Raw genomic sequence first — 26,173 nt, 5'->3', positions numbered from 1 at the left:
ATAGCAATCAGAAATTCTATGACATAGGATCAAGTTACTAAACAACGGTACAGGATTCATACACCATTTTTGCTAAATGATTATTCTTTCTGAATAAATTGACTTACTACTCATTGAGATAAATCTCACACTCATTTTCCAGAAGTTAGCGTGGATTAAAAAAAAAAAAAAAAGAGAGAACAACCTGAAAAAAAGAGAGAGATCAAAACCAGCCTGTAAAGTAGAAACATCCCCATCCTCCAAGATAAATTGAACATGCTCAGCAGCCGTGCTGCAACCAGCTTGAAGAGACACGAGCACCCTGCAAGCAAAAGCCTTTTCCTAACTACATAAATCACAGCTTTCCGCGTGGATCTTAATCCATATGTCATATATTCTTTGTGTATTCACAAACCAGTTTAGAAACATATAAACATTTGAAATCATCATCATCACTCCAAGTTGAAGGCTTGAAAAAATAGTTATGACACAACACTGTCATCTGTGAACAACAGATCTTTAGTAAAGAATTCTGGATAGAGTTCTCTGGTAGCTTTTATTTGCTTGAGGGATTTATTTTTAACAGTTCAGACTTTCGTACATAATAGACATCAAAATATACAAAAGCTGCCATTGCAGTAACAGAGGACACAGAAGGACTTCCTTATGTCCAGTGCCTATGGACAGCCATTTAAAAGACATCTCATTCAGAGGTGTCTACAGAATATTGGATCATGATCGTCTCACATACTGGTTTGCAACATCTGCAACCAAAGTTGATTCCTTAATAAATGGCCAAAAGCTACGGCTAAAACATGTCAGGATGAGTGCAGCATCAAGGTGACATCAAGGTTATTGCCAGAGTGCTGGATCTCTGTCATATAAACGAATACGGTGGGCCACGTGTCCACTGGAGTACACACCGCAGAAGCACATTTCAACATTGGCACCCTCTCGGTATCTAAATCAATACAACTGCCTGTTACAAACATCAATAATCATCTCTTCAACATCCTGCATGTTCAAAGGCTGTTGAGATGGATTCCTTTCACTTTGTCTTTTATGTATTTTCCTTACCTGACGACCATACTAAAACATTGCTCATAGACTGAAATCTACTACATTCAGTTTCTAACTCTGGTTTTACAGCCCGTTTTAAATGCCCAAAATAAATTTAAAATAGAAACTCTCCTGCACAATTCAACTCATAATGACACACTGCAGAGTATTAGCAAGACAGAAATTGCAGCAAAGATAATGGAAGTCTTAATAATGTTATTAGGCGAATATAGAAATATGATCAAAGAGAGTATAGAAATCTGTTGTTCAATAATGAAAACAGAATTCTAACTGTAGGACTGCCTTTTCAACTGTATTGCCCAAAACCTTTTCACGGTGGAACAGGTGTAAACAAGGATATAATAAGAGGGCAAAAAGAGTTGCAAAAGAGTTGCAGTATAATTGAGGGCAATCTATTTTGATTGCAGAATCTGCATTACTCAGGATGATGCATTAGCCAGAGTAAGCACAGTTAGACATTAGATCCCAAGCTGAGTTTGCTGGGCTAATAATTAGAAAGCCATTTCTTTTTTTGTTTTTACTTGGAAAAAGAGCAAATTTGATATGGAAATCACAGACTCAATAACTCAGTCCCTTGGGGCCGTTTCTACAAAGTCACTTTTCAAAGCAGAACCACAATATAAGACCATTTGGAAATGCACATTGCTGCAGAATACAGTTGCTCACATAGTAAGCAGCATTTCACACCACAACTGAATTTGACTGGGGCACCAGATCCTATATTGTTGGGCTTTTTGTTTTGTTTTTCTTTTAAAATTAATTTCACCTACAAGTGCTAAGAGTTTGGAGACAAATGCCTATACTCATTCTCACACTCCGTGAGCCACACAGAGTCCAGAAACTGTACTTTCCTGAGTGGTATTTTGTTCACTGCATCTACCTTAAAAGACTCTCCTGCTCTTTGTAGTCTGGATTTTAACCTTGGTGTAGGCATACACCTTTGTGTAAATGCCCAAAGCACCATGTGGTCACTGTGCATTGATCATTAATGATGGGCAGTGGAATTGCATGACTGGGTCTTCCCAGAACACAGGGCTTTTATCTGTGGGTGCAGATAAAACAGTTGTGCCATCAAAGAGAAGGATTTTTCTGACTCCCTGAGTTTTGCCAAGTGTCGTGCTGTCAGTGAGGCTCAGATATTTGCTGTCATGCCCAGCTGCCCAACCGCTGACCTGAACCCTCACAGCTTTGCTCCCAGCACTGCATCTTCCTGCTCCAAAGGCAGCTTGAACAGGGAGTGGAGTCCCAGTACGTTTGGCCATGCCTAGATGGGCTGAGAGGTCTGTTTCTTCATTCAGTTCATCATTGACAACATCGGGTGAAATATCCCAACATCTCACCAATCGGCCTAACCAGGGTTCAGGATGGAGCACTGGGAGGAGGCAACAGTGCAGCTAACACCCAACAATGCGGTTTGTTTTGCTGTGGTGAAGCAATAACAACATGGAGATGCCATTGGGAACAATGGCAATTACACAGCAAGTCGAGTTAGCACTACCCTATCATTATGCTTGATAATACGCAATCAAAACTTTATTAGCAATCATCAGCAGCATCTATTATTGCATAGATCAAGTTAAGAAGGAAAGGCTGCATACATATCAGAAACAGGAGTCAGAGCCAGTCTGAGCACAGGGCTGGAAGTCAATTCCATGGCCACTCAGTGCTGAGTCACTGGATAACCTGCAGCAATCAGGTAACATCTCAGTTACCCCATTTATAAAATGGAGATAATAATATACATCCATTTCCGAGATATCATCATGATTAATTAACTAAGATCTGCAGATAATTATTAGTATTAGTTTCTTAGTGGCTACCAATTTAAAGCTAAAATATTTGATTTTAAGATTCAAGTATACATACACCTAAAGTTGCACGCATGCAATATGTGCATGCAGGCACCTGAGGTTGTAAGATATGTGCAGCTATATATTTAGGTACAAACAGGCCCATAAAGCATATGGAAGCACATGATCAAGTATCTGTTTTCCTAAATGCACTGTTGAATTCAAGACCTTCATATGCTAAGCATGCTGTCTAAAGCTCCGTGCAGACACTCTCTGATATAAATAGCACTAGTATGTTAAGAATCTGCACTATATGCACAATACACGAACGTAGTTTTAGTACTTGAATTTGAAGTTTTACTCTGGAATATCAGTTTTTTCATTAAGTTAATGAGGCCTGAAATGACAACCAACTTGTGTTCCCAAGATATACTACAGTTTAGAAACTCTTAAAATAATTCTGAAAACAATCTTCTATTCCTTCTCAGAAAGTTACTTTATATTCAAGAGGCAACCAATGCCATCACAGTTTATTTCCCTACCTTTAGTCAAATAGCTCTTCATTTTAACCCTACCTTAATAATTACGAATAAACAAAGTGTCAGAACTAGCTGACTACAGAAACGCACGCTGATGTTCTCTAACAGCACGCTTCCGCTGATATTTATGCCTTCACCTGGCCAGTGTAACCAGAAGCAACCACTACTAGTAAAAAGACTTTCATTATCCAGCACCATTTTCACTGTTTATTAGGCAATGATAAGATTCCAAGGCAATTAAAATTCAGACATCCCAATCATGTAACCTGACCCATAGGGGCAGGCATAAGTCACCTGTATAAATTAACAAAGGTCTGCAAACGTGCAGAAATTTGACACCTAGAACCATTTCCAAAGATCTGTTTTCCTTGTATGCAGCTCCCCACACCCCCACCAGAATGTACCTCAAACTGGTTTATTTTTTTTTTTTCCTCCACCATTTGCATTACTCTTGAAACTCTGCCTGCAATGCCAAGGTGACAGAGAACAAATAACCATCACTGGACCACCAAGTCACCCTCCCCTTCTCACTGCCTGTTCCACCAAGTTATTGCAGGGAAAAACAACTATTTTGAGTGATGGAAGAAAAAAAGAGAGAGAGAGGTGAAGAGGAAATATGTTTTAGAGGAAGAAAATAAAGATGTATTTTCAGGAAATAAAAGGACTGATAAATGTCAAGCTGTGGTAATATTTAGAGATTGGCAAGATAAAAGTGGGAGATAGACAACATTAAAAAATTAACTGGGTGGGGACTGATTGGGTTATAAACGAGGTTTATGTTCACTTAGAGAATATTAACTGCCTGGTATGATGTAGCTAGGGAAGATAGGAAGAAGAAAAACACTGGACTGAATCAGGAAATAACAGAATAGCATCCATTCCTACTGGGGCACAGAAACTTCACCAAGATTAATGGCTTTTATCCACTGACAAAAAAAAAATCTATAACATTTTTCACACCCATTTTACTGTATATTTGCTCTGATGCAAATGAGTGGAGTGCAGAAGAGAAACAAACCGAAAAGCTTAAAAAATACATATGCTTTGTGCATGCTGGGCAGACTGCCAGCGTGAGTACAACACCATGGTGAAACATGCAGTTTCAACAATTTACACCCAAACTTTTAACACAGGAAAAAAAATACAGAACTTCCCGACTTTACAGTCTGCCTTGTTCAGTATTTATTTTGATTTCATTTACTCCATACATTGAGCTACATCTCAACAGAGACAGGCACATTTGATATTTTTGCACGCTAGTCTTGGCTGTGCTTTTCTAAATACAGCCACTTCCTAAGTCCCAGTCTGACAACTGTGTGTGCAGCTCTCACACCCCGATGGGTGGAGACAGAAGCAGGAGGTGAACCCAGAGCAGAACACAGCCAGGATGGATCAGCTACTGCCTCTGGCCCAAGTGCTATTCTTAAGCACTTGTTTCCTTTCACCTTTTCCATCCTACTTTTATAAACAACTAACGCATGTGGCAAATCCATTCCTCGTGAGGAAAAGGACCTGATTTTCCTATAACACAACCTAGCATCAATTCTGTTCAAATACAGTTCACACCAGATCTTCACACCAGCTGTCAGCAAGGGCTGAACAACTCTGTTTAAAATGTTTATGTTCTCTAAAGAAAGCAACATTATCTGAAGCCTGTTTTATATTTATTTTGAAAGAGCAGAGAGTTTATTTTGAAGAGTCTGACTGGATAAGTTTAAAAGACTTCCATGATAGATTGTACTGAGGCGTGAATAGCAAAACTTGAAACACATTGTTCATGCTGCATCGGCCAGGGCCATGCAACAGGAAAGCAGTGAGCGCTTACGCAGCTATGAGAGCATACGAATTTCCATTTGGTTGTCTTCTTTACACAAGATGTTGGACGAAAAATAAAACAGAAACAAATGTGCAATTAAATTCCCATCTTGTAAGTTAAAAGGATAATTACAAATGAACCATCGTAGCCCTAAAAAGGCCAATTCTTAGCCAATACTAAGCATTCTCCATTCGATCTTACTCTCTTTCCTGCAGACACCTTTTTAGTGACTAGAAGTTTTATTTTCTACTTGAAAACACCCTTGTGTTGCATGCAGCACTGCACTGGGCTAGACTTGACTACGGGCAGTATGAAAACAAGGTATCGCAAAGGTCTGCTGCTGCCATGAGAAGTCTCACAAGATTAAAACAATGCAGCCTCCTTCAAAAAGAGTAACAAGACTGCTATGCACCACATCCTGGTCACAGACTTCTCTCACTCCCTATTCTGTCACCAACTCCTTTTCTTGGACTGTCTCTGTGAAGCCTTTGTCTCTGTGAAAAATAAAGCTTTTGGGAATGAATGATGTTTACAAGTACCTAAACCACAAGGTATTACATCACTCCTTTGTTTCTAGACCTGACGCTTATTGGCAACCTAAGAAATTCACATAGACTTCTGAAGTAAGTCTCCTGTCATTTCTAACAACTATTTAGATATCCAGGCAGAGTATTTCAAGAATACTTCTAGCACTACAGATAACCCAGGAAAACTAGCATTGGAAACACTGGAGCAATTTTATATTTATTGATAACAGCAAAATATTTTCAATTTTGGAGTGTACATAATGGGTATTTAAAATCTGTGGTAGAAGATTTATAGAGATAAACAGAAAATTATACAGAGCACACAAAGCCTACCAAGCAAAATAAAATGAACGTATCAAAAGACAACCAGATTTTAGGTGTCAGGTGTAGGAGTTATCATTCAATACTGAAGCACCTAAATAACTTCAAGTAGGTTCACACTTTTTATTCTATAATCATTCAGGTGCACACATCTCCGCAAACTAGGTACCTGTTAACCATTTACCTTGAAAAAACAAATCATCTCAACATGCAAAAAATAGAGCATATTGTAGCAATTTATCTCCTATTAGCAAGCTTAAAACAGGTACATTTGTGAAAAATGACAATGTAATAGGAAAGTACTGATCTTGATCTATGATGTCGAACCAGTGTAGCACAGGCTTACCCTAGCCCTGTTTTTGTGCTGATAAACATCCAGTGATGCAATTTGTGTGTGCACAGGCAACAAGCATCTTGATATCCTAACTCACAGATGTTAAGGAAGTGACAATCAATTTATAAATCTTATTTGAACTACTATGTGTTTCCAGTCATCGTAAGTCACAACAGAACCAGCACTGGTATTATATTTCACATCCAGACAATCATGACTCCTTCCAAATCAAGGATTACTCACTAACCACAATACAGTACTAAAGAACAGCAAAAACTCCCATCAGGGACATCAACACAAGAAGCAACTCGAAGACTTCAAGTCACTTAGAGGTAAAATTTCTAATAAAAAGAAAAGAAATGGCATCTTGAAAAGTGACATGAGGAAAGTACCTTATACTCTCTGTCATTGTTTGCTTCTACTGTTAAAATTCATTTCAAGCTCTTTCTTACTGAACTGCAGCTCATTTAAGGAAGAAAAGGAGTAAGCGCTATTGAGACTCTGGGTAATACCACTATACTAACACCAGTCAGCTGTGAGATCAATTCAGCAGCAATTTCTAATGGGAAGAGAGACAGATCTACTTATAGAAAAGGGGAAAATATTATAGGAAAAGCAGAGAACTTACCTCCACAAAGAGCTCTCCAGCACTTTTCCCATGTCAGTATGGTAATACTTGGTAAGAATCAGGATCACCTAAAAAGACAATGGAAAAAAAACATGTATTTATGTACGTTCACTGACAAAAGAAATAGAAGTAGATCATGGGCAGTTATTGTGAATGTGAAGGTCAGGCTCCTGAAAATCTAAACTGTGTTTTGTTTTATTTTTCACTTCTTACCAGTTTTACTTTTAGATTGATCGGGTGGGTTTTCTTCCTCTTTCTGGGGAGAGTGATTTTAGCACTCAAAATTTTCTGCAAACCTGGTGACCTTGTGAAAGATTGCCTGTTTCACATGAACAACGGAGTTAGAATAGTCACATAAATCCCTCTACCACATGACAGCCCCCAAGCAATTTGAATGACTTTCTCAGCACGAAGAACTGATTTGATTGCTAATTTAAATTTAGGAGGCAGTTGTCTTTGACATCTACAGACACTATTATTATTATTACTATTTTTTTTTTTTTTTTAAACACAGAGTGGTAAACAACAGCAATTGACCTTGATTATCCAGATAAATTCAGACAGAAAATGAGCTTTGGTCTTCTCTACAAGATCAGAAATGAGAAATTCGTGTCTGTAATTTTTTGTTCCTAGAAGTATCACTCATTTTTCTTCCTTCAAGAACAGCGCTGCACTCTGTAAATTATTCATCTGGATTACCAGAAGTCATCCAAATACATATTAACAAATTTCATCCACAAAACATCTTCGGCCTACGCAAAGAGCCAGGAGAAATCTCATCCCATTCATTCAACATCTGACAAATTCACTGGTCAGGCAACATAAAGCATTAGTCCATTACTAATGTATCAAGCTGAATGCTATGTTTTATACGTAGATCACCTAAAACAGATCTCCCTCACTCGCTGCCAGTCCATATTAGTGCTTCTTATCCCCAAGTTACCATAGCAACCCCACTGAGGGAGAATTGGGAGAACCTCTGGTTCCTTGCACAGCTGTTAGTTTTCTTTAATGCAGGGTCAGCATCAGTCCCCAGCAGCTCAGAGCATGCTGTTATTGAGCTGACACTTCCTCTGTTCCTGACCACCAGATGAAATCCCTAGGAAACAGCAACTGTAGACGTCCACTTTGATTATCCAGATAATTAATATGCTGATGCTACATTTATGCAACAGATCAGTGCTCGGGTCTCTGTACACTGGAGATTATGAGAGAGCAGAATCCTAGACCATTGAGTGTTATGTACATGGTGTCTTGGAAATAACATTTCGCAAAACTGAGCTATAATACCAGCCACCCTCAGGGTGATCTAAGCCTAACAAATTCAGAGAAAGTATCACTGCATGTATATTGATATAAATAAACTCAGAATCGATCCATTAATTCACAAATTATATTAATCTCTCCTCTTCTCAAAAGAATCAAAATCTACCAGATCACTTTTTTTAGAATTTGATGAGAAGGCATTACAAAAATAAAGTCTTGGTTTAAAATAAAGCAAGCAAGCAAGGAAAAAAATTTTAAAAAATCTCTTACTTTTAAATAGGTTACTATAAGACTTACAAACAGAAGAAAGAAACATTTCCCAAAGGAGAGAGTATCTACTGATGAGATTCTTGGCTACAGCCCAAGCACGCTCCATCAGGTCAGCTATTTATTCTATTGTCAGTGTTCTAACTACAGCTTTCTGCTAGTGCTTGCAATTAAGGAGGAAAAGAAAGAAACTTCACTACTGGGAGCATCAATTGGCTCTAATTATTAAGGAAGAAGTTTCAGACCTTGCTTTTTTGAACAACTGAAATTCTTCTTAGGCCACAAGAGTTGACCGAGGAGATTCTCTTAAGAGATACAAGAATGTATATGTGGTACTAAAAAAGAAAATTTCAAAAGATATGAGAGTACACTTTTTTCCTTACACTCATGCAGAACAAGAAACTGAATCCTGGATTTAGTAGTCCAATATTTTTCTTCCTTTTGTATCCTATAAGCATAACTTTTGTTATTTAGATGATTTTCAACAAAGTACATCGGAGCCCCTCTACCACAGGGCAAGCTTATTACCACACACTGAAGATCCCCAGATCCACCTGCTTTGAACTTAACCTCTACCAAGAGATCAACACAGTACAATCCAAATAAGCCATTTCTGTTGCTCAGCACCTGTCCTAAATATTAATGAAGGAAAAATAAAGAGATAACCAGCCATCTTTGAATTCTTAAACTGTCAGCAGATTCCTGTTGCTACCTGTGATGTATGAGGCAGCTGGGGGGCTGACCACTTTTTCAATTATGCCAACGGATTTCATCCCAGCATCTGAAAAAATACAGGTCGTCTGCTTTCCAAATTTTAAAGCATTGTCATTTGGACTGTGTTCATCTTTACAGGTTAAACAGTGATCCTGTTAAACAGAATGGTATTTCTCCCTCAATTAATAAACAGATCCAAAGAGCAGAACGAATAATTTCACCCAAAAAAAGTGAAGGTCTTTGGGATCTCTGGATTCTCTGCATCATTTGTAAGAGCAGAGTCTTGATTCACCAATTTCATTTCAGTGCAACTCCGCAACTGAGAGCATTTTTACGGCTTGGATGGTAGCCAGCAGCTCATACACGCTGCTGCCCTAGTGAAAGTGTTTGGATTGCCTGTAAATGGAGAGAGGCTCGGAGCACAACAGTAACTGAGCAATGATCAAGGGTGGGATTCGTAACCAGCTCCTACTGTTGTTAGCATGGACAGCTAAAGAACGGCAATGGAGGAGAATTAAATTCACCAGATTCTGTATTTAAAGACAGATTTATACAGTTACCTAGAGATCTCTTAGTCCATCCCACCTCTGTTTTATGGGGAGACTCATAAAACTGTTTTGAACTATTTCATCTTAAATTCACCCACATTTTTTTGACTTAGTTGCCAGAGCATGTCAACGGAGGTGGCGAGAATAATTTGCCGTTGTGTGCTAGGGATCTAGCATCACCACAGCTGATGGCGCTTCTGGCCAAAAATACCTAAGAAATGTATCCTTTCTTCTTTAATTGCCCGAAACAGAAGTCCCTCAGCATTCTTTCTTCCCAGATTCCTCATAAAGTGTTTGTTACCAGTAACAACACCAAGGCTATTCTACCTGCAATCCCTGAAGGAGGGGAACTTTAATGAAGCAATAAGATTGGAATTTTTTTTTTCATTTTTTTTTCTTTTTTGTTTTCTTTTTGTTTTTGTGGATTTTGTGGTTCTGTTTCTGTTGTGTTTTTTTTTTGTTTGGTTGTTTTTTGTTTTTTTTTTGGGGGAGGGGGTGAGGTAGTGTTAAGTAAATACAAATAAAAATAAATACATATTTTGGCCCAAGATATAGACATGAATGCCTGGTGCAGTCTTCTGGCTTGGTGTTTAAGCATTGCACTCTACTCTTAGGTGCAGTCCTTACTGCACCTTACAGGTTTCTAATTACATCTCTACAGCTTGCTCAGAAACTAGCTCCTTCTGCCCCCTTTACAGCACTGTTGCAGACCACTGGAGTTTCAAGAACATTAGAATAAACAAGCATCACATTTCCAGTTTCCTGCCAGGTTCCCTGCAAAGAATTCAGGAGACAATATTTTCACCTTTCTTTCAAGTCATACTGCATCACAGGCATACACCAACTATGTGACACAGTAAAGATTTAAAACAGAAAAAGGGGAAAAGGAAATTTAAAACCTTCAGCTTATGTCACAAAAACAGTGCTCTATTATCTCCCTTCTTACTAGAGCCCTTTACCCCTCCATAAAGCCAGCGTCAGCCAGTATTTCTCCATGCGGGCTGAAGTACAGAGGATAAATTCCTTAGGATTCCTAAAGTCATATACAATGTGCATTCAAAGCAAGTTTTCCGTGGAAGTTCAGAAATTACTCTAGAAACAGAGAGAACTATGAATTGCCAGAGATCTCCCATGCCATTCTCCTGCTTCCCTAACTTAATTTGTCTTGATAGATTCTTACTGTTACAGTAGCTACAGCCCAGTGCTGTTCTCCGAAGGTGCTGTAGCAGTTTCTGTCCCCAAAATCCTTTCTGGAAATAGGCCCATCTTCATGAGTGCACTGGGTTTTCAGTGAACAATAGACAGCAAAAACAAAAGGAATATTCCACAGGTAACAGTATCTATGAGTAATTAAAGTTAGAATTATCTCCTTTCTTATGCTCTCCTTTTCTCTTGTTCTCTTCTGAAAATACATTGCAGCAAGGCTGAATCAAAAAGAGTAAACCTTCCCTTTAAGAGATTACAATATGCTTTAATCAGTTCCTAATAAGTTTTTGGCTTTAAAGAAGCCCATTTTAATCCTCTCTTTTCATGACCATGTCCCCTAGGATGGGTGAGAAAGGAAAAAAATATCTAGATCAATCACTTTCCATGTTGTTTATCTTTTTCTATCTACATGAAGATTCTTGTGGGTTAAGCTTTATTTGACCCCTGAAATTTTTGATTTTGTAGATTTGTTTAATTTTGGCATCTATTCAGAAATTTAATAGAGAAACACTCCTACTTTCAAGGGTATATTTGCAGGTATGACTGCAAGTTTTGGTGTTTTCCCAAGTTTATTAGAAGGTGAGAGCACACTGCAAATACCAGGAAAATTACTTCTCAGACAGACTTGTTTCTGGAAACTTTTTAGCATCTGCTTAATGTAATTCATGTGAATGAACCCACTGAAATCAGCAGAAGTGTTTATGAGAATCACTAAAAGAGGCACTTAATACTCTGCATGATTGGAACGTAAGTTGCTATTTTGTTCACAAATATAGCTTAGTTCATCTTTTTTAGCTATTAAACTATAACTTTTTCATCGTAAACTGTAACTATTTCAGGGAGTTCAAGATGTTCTAGGCACAGCCTATTAATTCATCACCATCACCTCCCATACTTCCAGAACTTTCTTGACAGGTGATAATCAAAAAATTCCAAAGCAAATTATAGGTAATCACCTACTGCTCCAGTCCCTCAAGCCAATTCCACTTTTGCAGCAGGCAGGTTCCTTGATCATCATGTTAAGGCTCACATTAGATTACACATTTATTAATTAAAAAAGACACTTGTGAGAAAAGTGAAAAACAAAAGGTTATTAATATGAAGATATATCAACATGGGTATATTACATGGACCAACACCCACAGTACTATTAACAATTTTATAATAATTTGATTATGCTGGAAGAACTATAAGTGAGAAAAGAGCATTTAGGTTTACTCTGTTGCAGCATTGTGATGAAAGGTGAAATAGGAGACATTTAGACCATTACTAAAGCTATTAAGAATTCACTGTATAAGCTTCTACTCCTCTCTGTTAATAAAGTTCATAGAAGCAACCCATGATTTAACATGAAAGACTTAAGGAGATTAGATTTATAGTTCTTCCAACTAAATTGTATTGGGAGAAGAGAGAACTTGCTGTGTATGAAGTCACTGACCGGACCAGTGCACTTATGTCTTAAGCATTAGTAATAATTCTGTACAGTGAATTTATTCATAATTCAAGGCAAGACACAATAATGGGTCAATTCCTTTTCTCTAAAAGGTATTTCTATCCACAGGAGCTGAATAAGTGCGTATTCTTGAAAGCAGTGGCTGTGATTACTTCCGGATTCAAAACCGTGTGAAATTTAGTACTTTACACATTGACCCTGCAAACACTTATGCAAAAGCGTAACTTTACGATATTTAATACACAGCCTACTACAGAACCATATTATATTGTGTTCACACTGACTGTATAAACATAGAACAAAAAGACAACCCATTGCCATCAGGAACCTATAATCCAATTTCAAAATTGGATTTTTCAGGATCCAATTATTGGATCCAAAATTGGTTATTTCAGGAATCCAGTATTATGGGTAAGCAATTCACTTTGGTCATCAGTGTTATATAACTATTCACCACCAGAGAAGAAAGATCAAATTTTAAATGCTGTTTGGGAAATATTTCCAGTCTGTCATGCAATGTTGTTGCCCAAGAATAAAATATAAAAATTGAAAGTGAACTTCCAATCCATATCACTAAATCATTTTCCAAAGCCAAAACTATTTTCTTACATTACCATATAAAAGTAATTAAGCGCTTTATTTCAAAAAAGAAATTATTATGCAAGACATATGGAAACATCTGTAGAGGATACCACAAGCTGGGAAGGCTGTTCATTTGACGCAGAGATGTTGGCAGATCTGTTCGTATTGGTTACTCTCCCTCACTGCTGCTGTCTTCACCAGAACCACAGGATTAAATATCATTGTACCAGATAACATCATATTTACCAGAGGTTGTATCAACCTACACTGACCTCAATATTACATTTAATTATCTCTGAGAATGGCTTATGGTGCTCAAGTAAGACCTAACTGCCTATCATAAAGAGGCTTTATAAGACTGCATATGGGAACAAAGTCTTTGATACTGCATCAAGATGAGCCAGGGAGTCACAGCGTTTAATATCCTTCTTCTCATGAATGAGGACTGGACTTTATATTTCCTGGATGTTGTAGGTACCTGAATTTGTTCGTTATAAATTAGAAAGTTAAAGATGGTCATATGATGTACAGAAGGGGACCAACAGCACACTCCTACCTGAAACGCATACTGCAAGGACAAATACGCTAAAGAATATGGTGGTTATATTACAGTGATAGGGTTATGCTGATTAAAATTTTATCCAGAAGACTGGAGACACAGGAAAAGCAGATGCAAAGCTCCATTTGCATTTTTTTGTGATGCGGAGTGTACATGTTGCTTTGGAAATCATCAGCATACTCAGGGGTGCTTCAACACTCCATAGTCCAAAGATAAAATCATGCCTAGACAATGACACAGAACCAGAGTGGAGAACAAAGGGGGTTGCCTAGTAAAACAGGAATAATAATAAACACATCTTGGCCTGTTACTTCAAGTGCCGTCTAAAAAAAGTCCTCTAGTACCCCAGCGCTATCACCCTCCTCATGGGGTAGGCCCAGATGCCTCTCACAACAAGGACCGTTTGCTCTACAGCTTCACACAGGGACAGACCAGGCCCAATGCTACCCCTCCCTGTTCTTTTACTGGGTGAAAGTTTCTCTCTCTACGTCTGCCCTTCCTATTAACTGTTTTGTTCCTACTTTCCTTGTTAAAAAAAAATAATAATTTCAGCAGAAGTACTGCCACACTGTCCTCAGTACGGCATGGAAGGGAACCCCTTACCACTCAACTTCCAAAGCTGTCTACTCCCTGTGGTTAAATTCAAAATAAATTAGCACCACCTCAAATGGTATTCATAGAATTCAGCTACTGCAAAATAATGGGAATGGTCCCCTTTGAGAGGAAGAAGCATGAAAGTACATTTATCTTTGACATTATTTGTGAAGCAGCAGAAATTCATATCTGTGCCAATGGAAAGGGCGTGAAGGACCAGCAGGAACATCCAACTGGGTTAGGAGACTATTAGAAAGGGCTTGGGAGCTGTTAGGAAAATTGGTAAAAGGCCAAATATGTCAAAGAAAACATTGGAAGGGGCTGGGGGAGTGCTGGAGAGTTCTCTACATTCAGTCCAAAGCCAAACCAGAAGGTTTCCAAGCTGTGAGCACAGAGTTTTTGCCAGCTTTCTGTGTTTCCTCAGACGACTCCTCACCCAGCTTTGTCCTATGTGTTCAGTACTTTAGGCGCCATGGGGCCATCAAAACTAAGTGGAATTATGCAGAATTATCTGTGAAAAGAAATGACTATTTCACCAGGCAATGCCATGTCATTTTTGATCCCTAGCTAATTTTGTCCTGTCACAGACACAGCGCTTCTAACCAGCATGAAGAATATTAACACAATCGGTCATCTCAGAGCCAGGTTTCAAATTAGCCTTGCATTCCAATCTTAAACCTCTAATATATTTTAAGTGACCCTCAGATCAAGTAGATACAAGCAGGAAAAGATTGTAGGCCCTGATAAATGAGATCTATATTTCTTTATTTTACTCTAGCAAAGAAGTGGGCATTCAACGGATTCTTTGGAGACAGTTTTTGTATGTCAGCATTTATCTGGCTACAGTTAGAGCCGCAAAAAAGTTTCAGTAACAAACACTTAAAGGGAGATTTTCCCCTCAGAGACTAATATTTTTCATGCTTGGTCTCCCTCTGTGTTCCCAGATTGTTTTAAAATGTTAATAACTTTTTTGTCTGTGTTATGAGATCCACTCTTTTCAATCTTCACAGATATATGCAGAAGTTTAGCCGCAGAAGACTTGGAAGGAAAATATTTTTAATTAATTCCTATAACACTTCTGAACAGTTATCTCTAACACGTACACCCTCTCATGACTCTTTTCTCTAGAAATGCACTAATTACAGGCTTCCAACATCCCTTTAACTTAAGGTAGTATCACTATCTGTTTTACAGTTGGGGAATGGAGGCACAGATATATCACTGATTTATCCCACCTAACTTTAAGATGAACCAGCCCCTAGAGACAGACAGAGACCTCTGGAGACCAGTTTTGCCCATCTGGATCTCAACAGCCCTTTGGAAGTGTTTCTTGTTTCCTATTGACTACTGACCCAAGAACCTATACTTTTAGCTTGAGCCTCCCAGAAAAGCTGGATGAATCCATGCTTAAGTGAGTTGTGGAAGAAGTCTACACCGAGCTGAAAACATGTAAAAAGGGAACAAACTGAGAAGCAGACAACAAATTCTGCGTGCCATGAACCTTGAGGATCTTCTTTTGTAATACTTGGTGCTCCCGGACCTAATTCATACAAGACCCATTCAAGATCACTTACTGTAACCTTGGACTTGTGACTTACAGCAATGCGAGACTTTGCAGACCTAGGAGGCCTGAAGTACAGTAATGTGCTTTTGTACCACAGATCTCTTAACTGCTATGTAATATAAGCTATGCCAAGAAGTCAAAACTTTCATTATTGGAAAAATTCTATTTCCTGACAAGGAAAAAGAAAAAATGGAAATTTGAGGAGTTAAAAGAAACTCATGCAACTATATTTTGTTCCAGAAGGTGCAGAATAAGCTTTTTAACTACCACAAACATATTCAATTTATTGAAAATGGCATATATAACTCTGACGTGTTTTGTATCATGGTACTGCATTACAGAACTTAATAGTATTAAGCAGTTAAAAGTTCTATAACAGTGTACATGACATTTACTGTTGTCCTTCGTTATACTAAGCATCTCTCTGCAACTGCTATTTATTTTCCAATCTGTTTTCCTAATGAGTTTGTTCTATATTTGCATTATAAATGCCTGTCTCTATTTATATTCTATTTCCAAAACTTGCAGCATAGCATCCTCTGTTTACAAGTCAATAGTCCTTTTCTTGTGGAAATTACTTTATCCTAAAACAAAGAAAAAAATGCTGAAGGCTCAAATTCTTGCAAATTGTTTTTCTTTAGTTTGGAGTCTGGGGTTTAATGCCGTGACAGAAAGGCATTAATACTCAGAGTGCACAGGATATAGCCCAAACCCAATGGCAACTTTTCAGCTTGATCTTGTTACCAACTGGATGTTTTTCTTCCTCCCTCCTCACCCTTACATACCCATGCATTTACTTTTGAGTCTAATCCAAAATCTACTTAAATCAATGGGAATCTGGATTAAGCCCACTCTAAACAGATTAAAATAAAATCTGATCTTGAATTTTCTTTCACGAAGGGAAGGATTCAATTTTGATAAAACCACTATTTGCAGAAGTCTCATACATTCTATGCACAGGAAAAAGAACGAAAGTATGTGCCATATTTTCCACAAAATGCATGTAGCTTCACAAAGTTATGGCTTTAAATGTCAAATTATAAGGGACATGACATTATCCAAATAGAACAGCTAGGGTTACAGTTAATAATGCTTTTTTTTTTTTTTATCCTGTAGTGGAAACTAACATGTCAGAAGCTCTTTCTTAAACAAAGATTTGGAAATGCACTTTAAGAATGTGTGAGAGGAAGTGAGCAGAGGTAGACTACTTGAAATAACTACTGGAAATACAATTGTATTTTGCAAGATTAAAGGCCAAATGAAAAATATCCCATACATCTAAAAAGGCCACAGGAAAAGTATCCCATACACCTAAAAACAACATTTGACTCCTTTAATTTCCTCACTTCTGGTAATTTTTTTCCCCGCAGTTTGGGATTTTTTTTTTATTCCCCCAAAATAATATTTCCTCAGCATAGAAATAATATTCCAATCCCTCCTAATTTCATTATCTTCTTAAATAGGGCAGCATGCCTATGTTTTTCAACAGCAAAGAGAAGGGACAAGATGCTTTCAATGCAGCCCATGAAATAGCTTGCAAAACTTTATTTTGTGAACATAATACAATGAAAAAAATTTCTATTCAAGACTGTTCTGACACCTCCTGAAGACAGGAGCATGTCAAAACGCTAATGAACTTTTTAAAAAAAATTATTGTTCCTACGTTCCTGCCAATTCTTCAATGAACTCTTTCTTTCAATGAGAGAAGAATGACATTTCTTCAAGAGCAGCATTAAAAAAAAAAGAAGAAACAAATGAACAAATGTTAAAATTTATTTCAGCTAAAATCTGACAGCCAAACATATGGATGGTAACCCAATGGTTCTTAACTATTTTCACAAACTACCCAGTTAAGAGACATCCATAGAAATCTATTTAATTTCAGGGACACTGATTCCCTATCAGACCAGGAAGAAATCAAGCCCCCTCCATATTTCCTGCTGCACAGAAGGTGAAAGCATCCTTTAATCTCTGTGACAACAAGCAGCAATTTATCTAAAGTGGTATTTTTGGAGTCTCCCTTTCTCTTCCCCAAATCATGGCACAAGCAGAGCATGGATGTAAAGGAGATTAGAGAACTACAGGAGGAAAAAAAAAAAAAAAAAAAAGAGAAACCTCCAGGAAAATACCTGGAAATAACGTGTATTTCCTATGAATAAAATAAGAAAGGCAGTAAGTCTGTTACAAGTGAAATGTATCAACCAGGAGGGGTACATGCTCCAAAACTGAGTTCTCTGGTTCCTGTTCCATTCAAGTAGTGCCCGTTTTCTCAAGGGACTAAGGTATTTGAAGAACAGTCAGTCCTTATGAAATATTCACTCCTCAGAGACTTAAGAGAAATAGCATAGGGTCTGTGATCACTGTTTCAAAACTCTTTTGTTTGGTTGGTTTTAGTATCCTGGTACCTAGGCTTATCCTTCCTTCAAAAAAGGAAAAAATCTCAGAGCAAAGAATACTAACAGTTTGTGGCTGTGCCTGACTGGCTAATATGAACAAGAACTGTGAGATCTGCAAACTGAATACCTAATTCATTATATCGAGAAATGGCATTCAGTCCAATAAGAAGCTTAGACTGAAGTTTCCAAAACGTGTGTTTCTAAAATCAAGAATAGCTACTGACTTTTTCTTAAGGAAAAAAAAAGAAAAGAAAAAAGAAAAAAAGAATAAAAAGAAAGAAAAAAATTCACACACTCCTCCCCCCACAAATCAATGCATTATAGATACATTCCTCTGGATCAGTCTTTAATTATTAATTACCATTCAGCTTTGCAGTGACTCTCATGGTTATTTCACAGTGGCAGACCAGAGAAAAGAGTCCATCTCACTTCAGCTACAAGGGGATGGAGAGAATGGAAAAAAGTAAGAAGGGGGAAGAAATCAGTAAGCCTCCAAGACAAGCTGTTTATTTGATAGTTTCAGAAGATGATACTGTTTAAAATTTTATTTTCAACACCAAACGAAAAGGACAGAAATAAAAAATTAAATAACTGCCTGTAGCTAAATGCTTCCTATTCTGAATGCTTAGAACTAAGCTGAAAATCCATGGAAATAGACATTTCTTGAAAGAATTGCAACTAAAACCTTAATTCCAGTAATGTTCAATATAGTAAAGTATAAAAGTCCACATAGCAGTGAATGGCAGATAATGATCACAACAGCTAAATATTTTCTGCCTTAATTCATAATAAACCCAAGTGGATAAAGGCTGTGAGGTAAATGCTTACTAGACCGGTAGAAAATATAATTCTTGCTAAAAAGAAATTGAAGGGAAAGGAAGGAAAAGGGAAAGGAACAGTAATACATGTTATTATAGAAATATAATATTTTGCTTCCCAGCAGTGGTTCCATTTTGGTGTGAAGTGAATGATTTCTGTATGTAGGCACCTCAGACAGCTTGTAAGGCATTTTGTAGTTTAGCCTTTAGAATCATTAAAACGCAGGTTTGAATTTTTGAGACATATCTGTATTCTAACTTATCCTAACATTATTTATATTTTGGGTGGGATCCTATGATTGCTCCTGAAGGTTTAGGCATCAGAAATAGAAATGATATTTCGATTTATTCCAAGTGTTTAATTTCATATTCTACTTTTATTGGGAGGGGTGTGTGTACACTGACTTTTAGCAAGAAAAAGCCATCAGATCATTTCATTTTACTCCCTGTATCATTTTTTCTAGACTAAATTTGTCCAACTTGAACATTTAGATATGAGATCTTGCTGTGTCCTTTTATATAAGATTAGAAGGCCCTTACTGATGAATATATTCTCCATACATAAGTAATTATATATGGCAATCATTATCACTTTTTGATCTTTTCTCTTTGGTAAGGTTAATGACTGACCTCCCTACAACTCATTTCATAAAGCTTATTTTCCAGCATCTTTTGTGGGTCCTCTCTGCACCCTTTATCTTCAGCATGCGTCCTCTAGAAGTGAATTGAGGCCACCAGATCTTCTCAGGTGAGGGCACCAAAGTCAAAGGCAGATACAAGTTCATTTTCTAACTTGTACCATACCATTTACAGACAGCCCACAAACAGCTTAGAGGAGCCTCATTGCAGGTTTCCATGATTAGGGATTCTGGGATAATCCAGCACACTGCTTCTTTTGGAGAGCTGCATTAAACATTTTGTTCTTCTCTCCCTAAAATGGAAAGGTTAGTTGGCAAGCATGCCTTATAAAATTAGTGCATGCAGATTGGGGATTGAACCAGTGTAGATACATACAAAAATAATCAACAGTTTTTCATCCACACCACCGGGTCCTCCCCAAGAATCCAAGTACATTCCAAGCCCAGACGTAATTCGTCTCTCAGACTCCAAAGAGGTGTTTCTAATCAGACTCCTCTTGTTTAACCTTAGGCTTTATAGATCTCCATCTACGCCTGCAGCAATAATTATTGTAACTAGCCTCTGCTTCCCTGGGCTAATTGCCAGTAGAATCCAACAGACTTGCTGCAGAAGAAAGAACAAGTTTGTCAAGAAAAAGTCTGCAGTCAGAGAGTCAGAGACAAGAGAAGAAAAAAAAATGGAAAAAGGAAAGAACAATATTCCAAATTCCATTCACAAATACAGACAGAAATTTTGGCATGAAGAACAAACTTCATGAGCTCTCTTTGCCATACTAATTCAGATAACAGACATGTTGAACAAGTTATCCCCAATAAATTTACAATGACTTCTGAATTATCCCCAAATCAGCATTCCACCCTAAGAGTCATAGGTCCATTTTTCTTAAATCCTGATGCACTGCTCTGCATCTGGCTGTATCAAAATGAATTTTGCTGGAACTTCATCATCTAATCAGCCATTTCAGATTATCCTTGCAACAGCCATCATTATTTTAGCAATCTTCATGCCGTTTACAAACTTCACAGGAAAATTCATGTCAGTATCCTTATCAGCGATTAAAAATACAGAATTACTGACTAGCATTGGATCCAGAACTAAAGCCTAGAAACTGAGGTAATTCACAATTTTGAGTTTCCTCACAATTGTGAATTATGTCCGTAATTGTGAGATATCTGTTGTTTTTTTCCTGGCACTTACCCCAAACAGACTGTATGAGCGCGTGGAAAGCAATACCCTACCTCTGTAGTTGACAGACCTGCCTTGGATTGTAATCACCCAAGATCTTTTTTTCAACACAATGCAATCATTTCACAGAATCATCTAGGTTGGAAGAGACCTCCAAGATCACCTAGTCCAATCTCTGACCTAACACTAACAAGTCTTCCACTAAACCATATCACTAAGCTCTACATCTAAACGTCTTTTAAAGACCTCCAGGGATGGCGACTCCACCACCTCCCTGGGCAGCCCATTCAAATGCCTAAGAACCCTTTCAGTAAAGAAGTTCTTCCTAATATCCAACCCAAAATTGAAATTTGAACTCACAGCTTTTAAGGAAACATGTGCTGCAACTGTCATATTTACCCAACACTAAAAAGCCTAACAGGAAAAATAAATTTTATTTTCATAAAGCAATGGGTTGCATTCCTAATTGCAGAACTGGAAATGGTTAAAAAAAAAAAGTGTTCATAGTATTAAATCGTGTAACTCTAAAGTGGCTCCAGTGTTTCACTTAACTTGAGAGCTTGCAATGTGCTTGCTCCAATCAAAAGACAGGCTCTTACTCATCTCTCCATAACTCACTTCTTCATCACCTCTGCAGGAAAATGAAAATTTAGAATTTGTACTTCATATTGCCATTATAACTGACCACTTGCTGCCTTCCTCTGTCACCATTATAACTGACCACTTGCTGCCTTCCTCTCATATTTCAGACTGAGTCTCTCTCCTATTCCTTTTTTCTTGGAACTGGAATACAAGGTGCAAAGGCAAGATTTTATACAATTCATGCTTCCAGGTTGCATTCAGCTTCTCACATTAGCTGGCGAGTTTGGCATACAAACCAAGTTCCCTTGTATCCAGGTAGCAGTGAGGACCTACCATTTATGCTTTAACAATTCTCTATCAACAACTACATATAAAATCTATACTGTGTATACTTTTGGGATTCTACTGCAACAAGGACTGAAAGACCGGAGTAAGTAGAGAATCACGGTTAGAGGACTGAAGCACATGACATACAGAAAAGTAAGAGAACTCCACTTGTCTAGTGCAGAAAAGAAAACTAATGGAGCATCTTCCACTACTTAAAGAGAAGAAAGCAATAGGCTCTTCTCAGAGTTACATAGAAAAGAACTAGAGGAATGAGGGAAAAAAAAAGTTGTAGGATAAATTCCATTGGGACATAATGGGGAAATATTTTCACCATGAGAATGGTTAAGTACTAGGACAGGCTGTCCAGCAAAACTGAGGACTCTCTATCCTTGGGGACCTCAAAATGTATTTGGACCAGGCCCTTAAGAACTTCATCTCACTTTTGATACAAGCCCTAATTTGAGCAGGCAGCTGGACCAGATCTCCAGATGTCCCTTCCCACTTCAATTATTCAGCAATTCTATGTCACATGAACTGCTTACAAACGTATGTCATGTGCATTAATATCTCATGTGAATATCATATTTTAGAATCTTGATCAAGAAATCTCATGTCCTAAGGCCAAAGCTTTGGAGGAAACCAAGTATATTTTATCATCATAACTGTTTTCACCACTTCGTTAAAAAAAAAAAAAAAAATTAATCTTTTCATAATGGCTTCACACAAACATATTTAAATAATTTATAATGTATCAACTCTACTACTGCAGTTGCAGTTAGCTCTTCTCAGTATGGTAAGCAGATAGTAAAGGCCATGTTTTTCCTGAGATAAAACAAGGTTGGGGACCAGCATTTCTATTCAGACTTTACAATCCCTAATTCAGTTTCATGGCATAATTTGTGGGCAGAGAACAGAATATATTGCTAGGTTTCATCTCTCTCTCTCTTTATTTGCTGTTTTCATATCCTTGCTCATTATCACAGTACTTCAATAGAAACCCTATAGCTAAAATAACTATAGCTTAACCTAGACCCCTCAAAAAACATTTAGCATGAATATACTCATTTACTACTGCACCTGATGAATAATAGCTCCTTCCTCCCTATATACTAGTGATATTATATAGCAGTGCACTATATACTAGTGATAAACAAATGATCTTCCAAAACATAGTCTATAAAAATGTTTTTAAAATATTCTGGATGAAACACTGCACTGAAATATAGTGCTATATCACATACTGTCATTTTAGAGGTAAAACTATATTCTGTTGCAGTATGCCTTTCATTCAAACACATAAATAAGAAGTAAGGGAAGCAAGGTAGTGGCAGGAGTGTTCATTTTAACAAAGTACCCTGTAGCAACCATATCAATTAGGTTTGCATAGATCTCCAAGTGCAAGGCAGTTAATGAATCACTGATCATTTTTCCCAACTCTAACTTAGACGTGTTAATTAAAAATTAGAAGAAATCATCATCATATAAAATGAGTTCACTGAGAGAGAATATAAAAATACCTACCAGGCAGTGCTCTGTACACGAGACTTCTTTTCAACACTAATTAAAATGGATATTTCTGCGCATGCAAGTCTACCCAATGAAACGCAAATAATAGTGCGAGTTTAACATTTAATGATTTCTCAGTTAAAGAGAAGACTTTCATTCAGGAATGCTGTAATTTACTCTGAGTAAGATCCACTTAATCATTATGTTTACTGCCTCCTTTTTCTTCCCGCATTTCCTTTTTCTCACCAGCCATGCAATTGGCAATTTAAGATTTAAATTCTGACCACTTAAGCCTTTATCTATCGCATTTCCCAGCCCCATCTTTATTTCCCTCCTTGCAACATGGATGATCTTGCTGAAGTCTCCCTTAGCTACCAAAACGAGCCGGCTCCACCAGAAAATCAAACGCTTTGGAGCAGAGCTTCACCCCCCAGCTGAGGCATTCCCCTTGGCAGGAGGATTAGTTCGGTTCAGTTGCACAAATGAAAAGCAGGAGGATTACAGAGAGCTCTGCAGAGGGACGGAGAAGCAGCCAGGTCACAGGGGGTGTGGAGAAGAGAGGAACTGGTCTGCAGGTCACATCCTCAGCTTAGAGAATTTGGATCGAGTTCCTCCAATTGTAAATTTTCAGCCTCTTAAGGAAGCCTCCTTCACCTTACCTCCCCATGTGAGCAAAGCAAGGATACAGTAATCCTTTGTCTTCCCTCACATGGCCGTGGCCTGCTAAAACTTTAGGGTCTTTCAGACAAATGCTCTCTCTCATACATGTATAAAGCATTTAGTGGGATGAAATTCTGACCTTGACTGAGATCTTAAGGCAATACACAGTTGTAAGCAAACTTAAAGGATGCCACATCAAGCACTCCACAGAGCGGTAGTGGTAGAATGGAAAACATGACATCTCTGTCACCAGCACCTTTCGCCTGTCTCCTCCCAGATAGCCCTGTTTCCCTGTCTGCCATGGAATCTCTTGTTATCCCAATCGGCTTCTCATGCCCATGCATCGGCAAGCAGAGCTGCTAACTTAGAAGAGACTATTTTTAGATAGGGTGCCTGGTTTCCCTGAGCGACCAGGGGCTATAGCTGCAAGGTATGTCTTTCCCATCTCCTGCCGAGTGAGGTGGAGCAGCCAGACCTGGCCACTGAGCTGCCAGGGCAGGGCAAGTGAGCACTGAGCCCACGCCGGTCTCCAAGCTAATGGTAACTCCTCCGAGCGCATGAGCTTGCATGAAAACGTATCAGGCTGCAACGACCCGATTGAATCTATACCCTACACTCACTTAATGCAACTTAGATCTGTCTGCAACATGATTAAGCAAGCTTATTTTTATTAGGATGTACATCTGAGTGGATGAGCAGGGGGAGATGAGTCACTTATTTTTGAGCCAAGAGAGATCTCGGTTAAATCAATCCTGCTACTGCAGTGGATGTGCTAGGAGCCTGGGCTAGTAGCCCTCCAAGAAGAAGGAAGAAAATAATGGTTTATTGTGAAAACCACAATGCAGACTGATGGCTCAAATTTTTATGAATCACTGTCCTAATCAACATTGCTAATCAGAAAATTAAAAAAAAGGCCACTGAAAGTATTTTTACTGTTAAAGTGCACACAAACACAGAGAAGACATCAGAATATTTCAGGGCAAAAGGACCCGCAGCTTAAGGGGAAAAAAAGAAGAAAAAAGAAAAGCAACACAGCTGCAGCAAGTAGCCACAGCTCACTGCAACAAGCATGGACTTGTTCATCTGCGAGAGCAACATGTTCCGAGGTTGAATGGTGACTTTCTCCAGTGCTCATCATAAACTTGAAATGACCCTCCCATACCACCCTGCACAGGGTGCTCAAAGGGGATAAAATCATGACCTTTAGGAAGCAGGGAAACACAGGCTTCTGTTTCACAAAAGCAGTTTAATATATTAGATGTGCCACAGAAGGGACAGGCAAGTTCACACAGTTCCCCCACTGCACAACACATCCCTCAACAAAAAAAAAGCTCAGTCCAAGCATTCGGGATTGCCAGGATCTGAATCCCCTCCAGCCAACGCTCCATAACAGCCCAACGGGGAGGCACTGGCAGGAGCCAGCCCTGTACTTCCAGCACAGAAACCATGATTCAGCAAAGCACTTAGGCACATGCAAAGTATTTATTGAATTAGGGCCTAAAAGCTCAAGTCCTAAAGCTAGTTGTCTAAAGGACAACTGTGTTAATAAGCTAGACAGCAGCAATTAGTTCCAAAACAACCTTTATACCATCCATATCATAGGCTACCAAATGTCATTCATCAGCTGCAATTTAAAATTAAAGAAAAAATGCACTGCAAAAGTGTCTTTTTATTAGTTCATTTCTTATCTCTGATATTGCTACTGCAGGAGTCAATGCTTCAAACAGGACTGATTTTTGATGTAATAAGAAAAGTGCCATTTAATTGATGCTCAACTAAGATTTGTTTTGTAATACGCACAAGTATTTTGTGAATGATTTCCTGCATACCTCAGCTCCTTGGAAGCACCCAATGTTTCAAATCTACTTATAGTATTAAAACATAACTGGCTAAGCTTTGAGGTTGTTTCTGTCATGCTTCTGTAAATATCAGAGGTGTCACGGGCAAGTCTTTTTGCTGTTTGTTTTTTTTAAAAAAAAAGGTGTTTTATTTCAGAATTTATTTCTCACCCCAAGGATGACGACTGTATGTTCATCACTCCAATGAATTTCTGCTTTTAGAAAGTTTCGGTGTGAAAGAATTAGACTGGCAGATGTAGTTAGGATAAAATTCTTCCCACAAAACCAAAATTGGCTGATCTGATTCTTTTTTCTTTCCTTCTTTGTAGACTCAGTTGGTGTTACATGAGTATCTCCAGCTACATGAATGTGATCACTTATACAGTCCATTGTGAGGCATCAAAGCAAGTACCATTAGATTCTACAGGTATATTTCAAAAAAAAAAAAAAAAAGC

The 26,173-nt window shown here is 38.1% G+C and overlaps 1 protein-coding gene across 1 annotated transcript in view; it reads right to left on the bottom strand.

Moving 5' to 3' along the window:
* The window catches only part of SORCS2 (sortilin related VPS10 domain containing receptor 2), a 542,274-nt gene that overhangs the window by 359,000 nt on the left and 157,101 nt on the right, over positions 1–26,173 (bottom strand). The window contains exon 3 of the mRNA XM_050710589.1: positions 7,015–7,082. Coding sequence (XP_050566546.1) covers positions 7,015–7,082 — 68 coding nt within the window. The remainder of the gene's footprint in view (positions 1–7,014; positions 7,083–26,173) is intronic.

The sequence above is a fragment of the Cygnus atratus genome, chromosome 4 (assembly GCF_013377495.2).
Source record: "Cygnus atratus isolate AKBS03 ecotype Queensland, Australia chromosome 4, CAtr_DNAZoo_HiC_assembly, whole genome shotgun sequence".
In the NCBI taxonomy this organism is placed as follows: Eukaryota; Metazoa; Chordata; class Aves; order Anseriformes; family Anatidae; genus Cygnus; species Cygnus atratus.
This window is presented reverse-complemented; position numbering and strand designations above follow the sequence as displayed.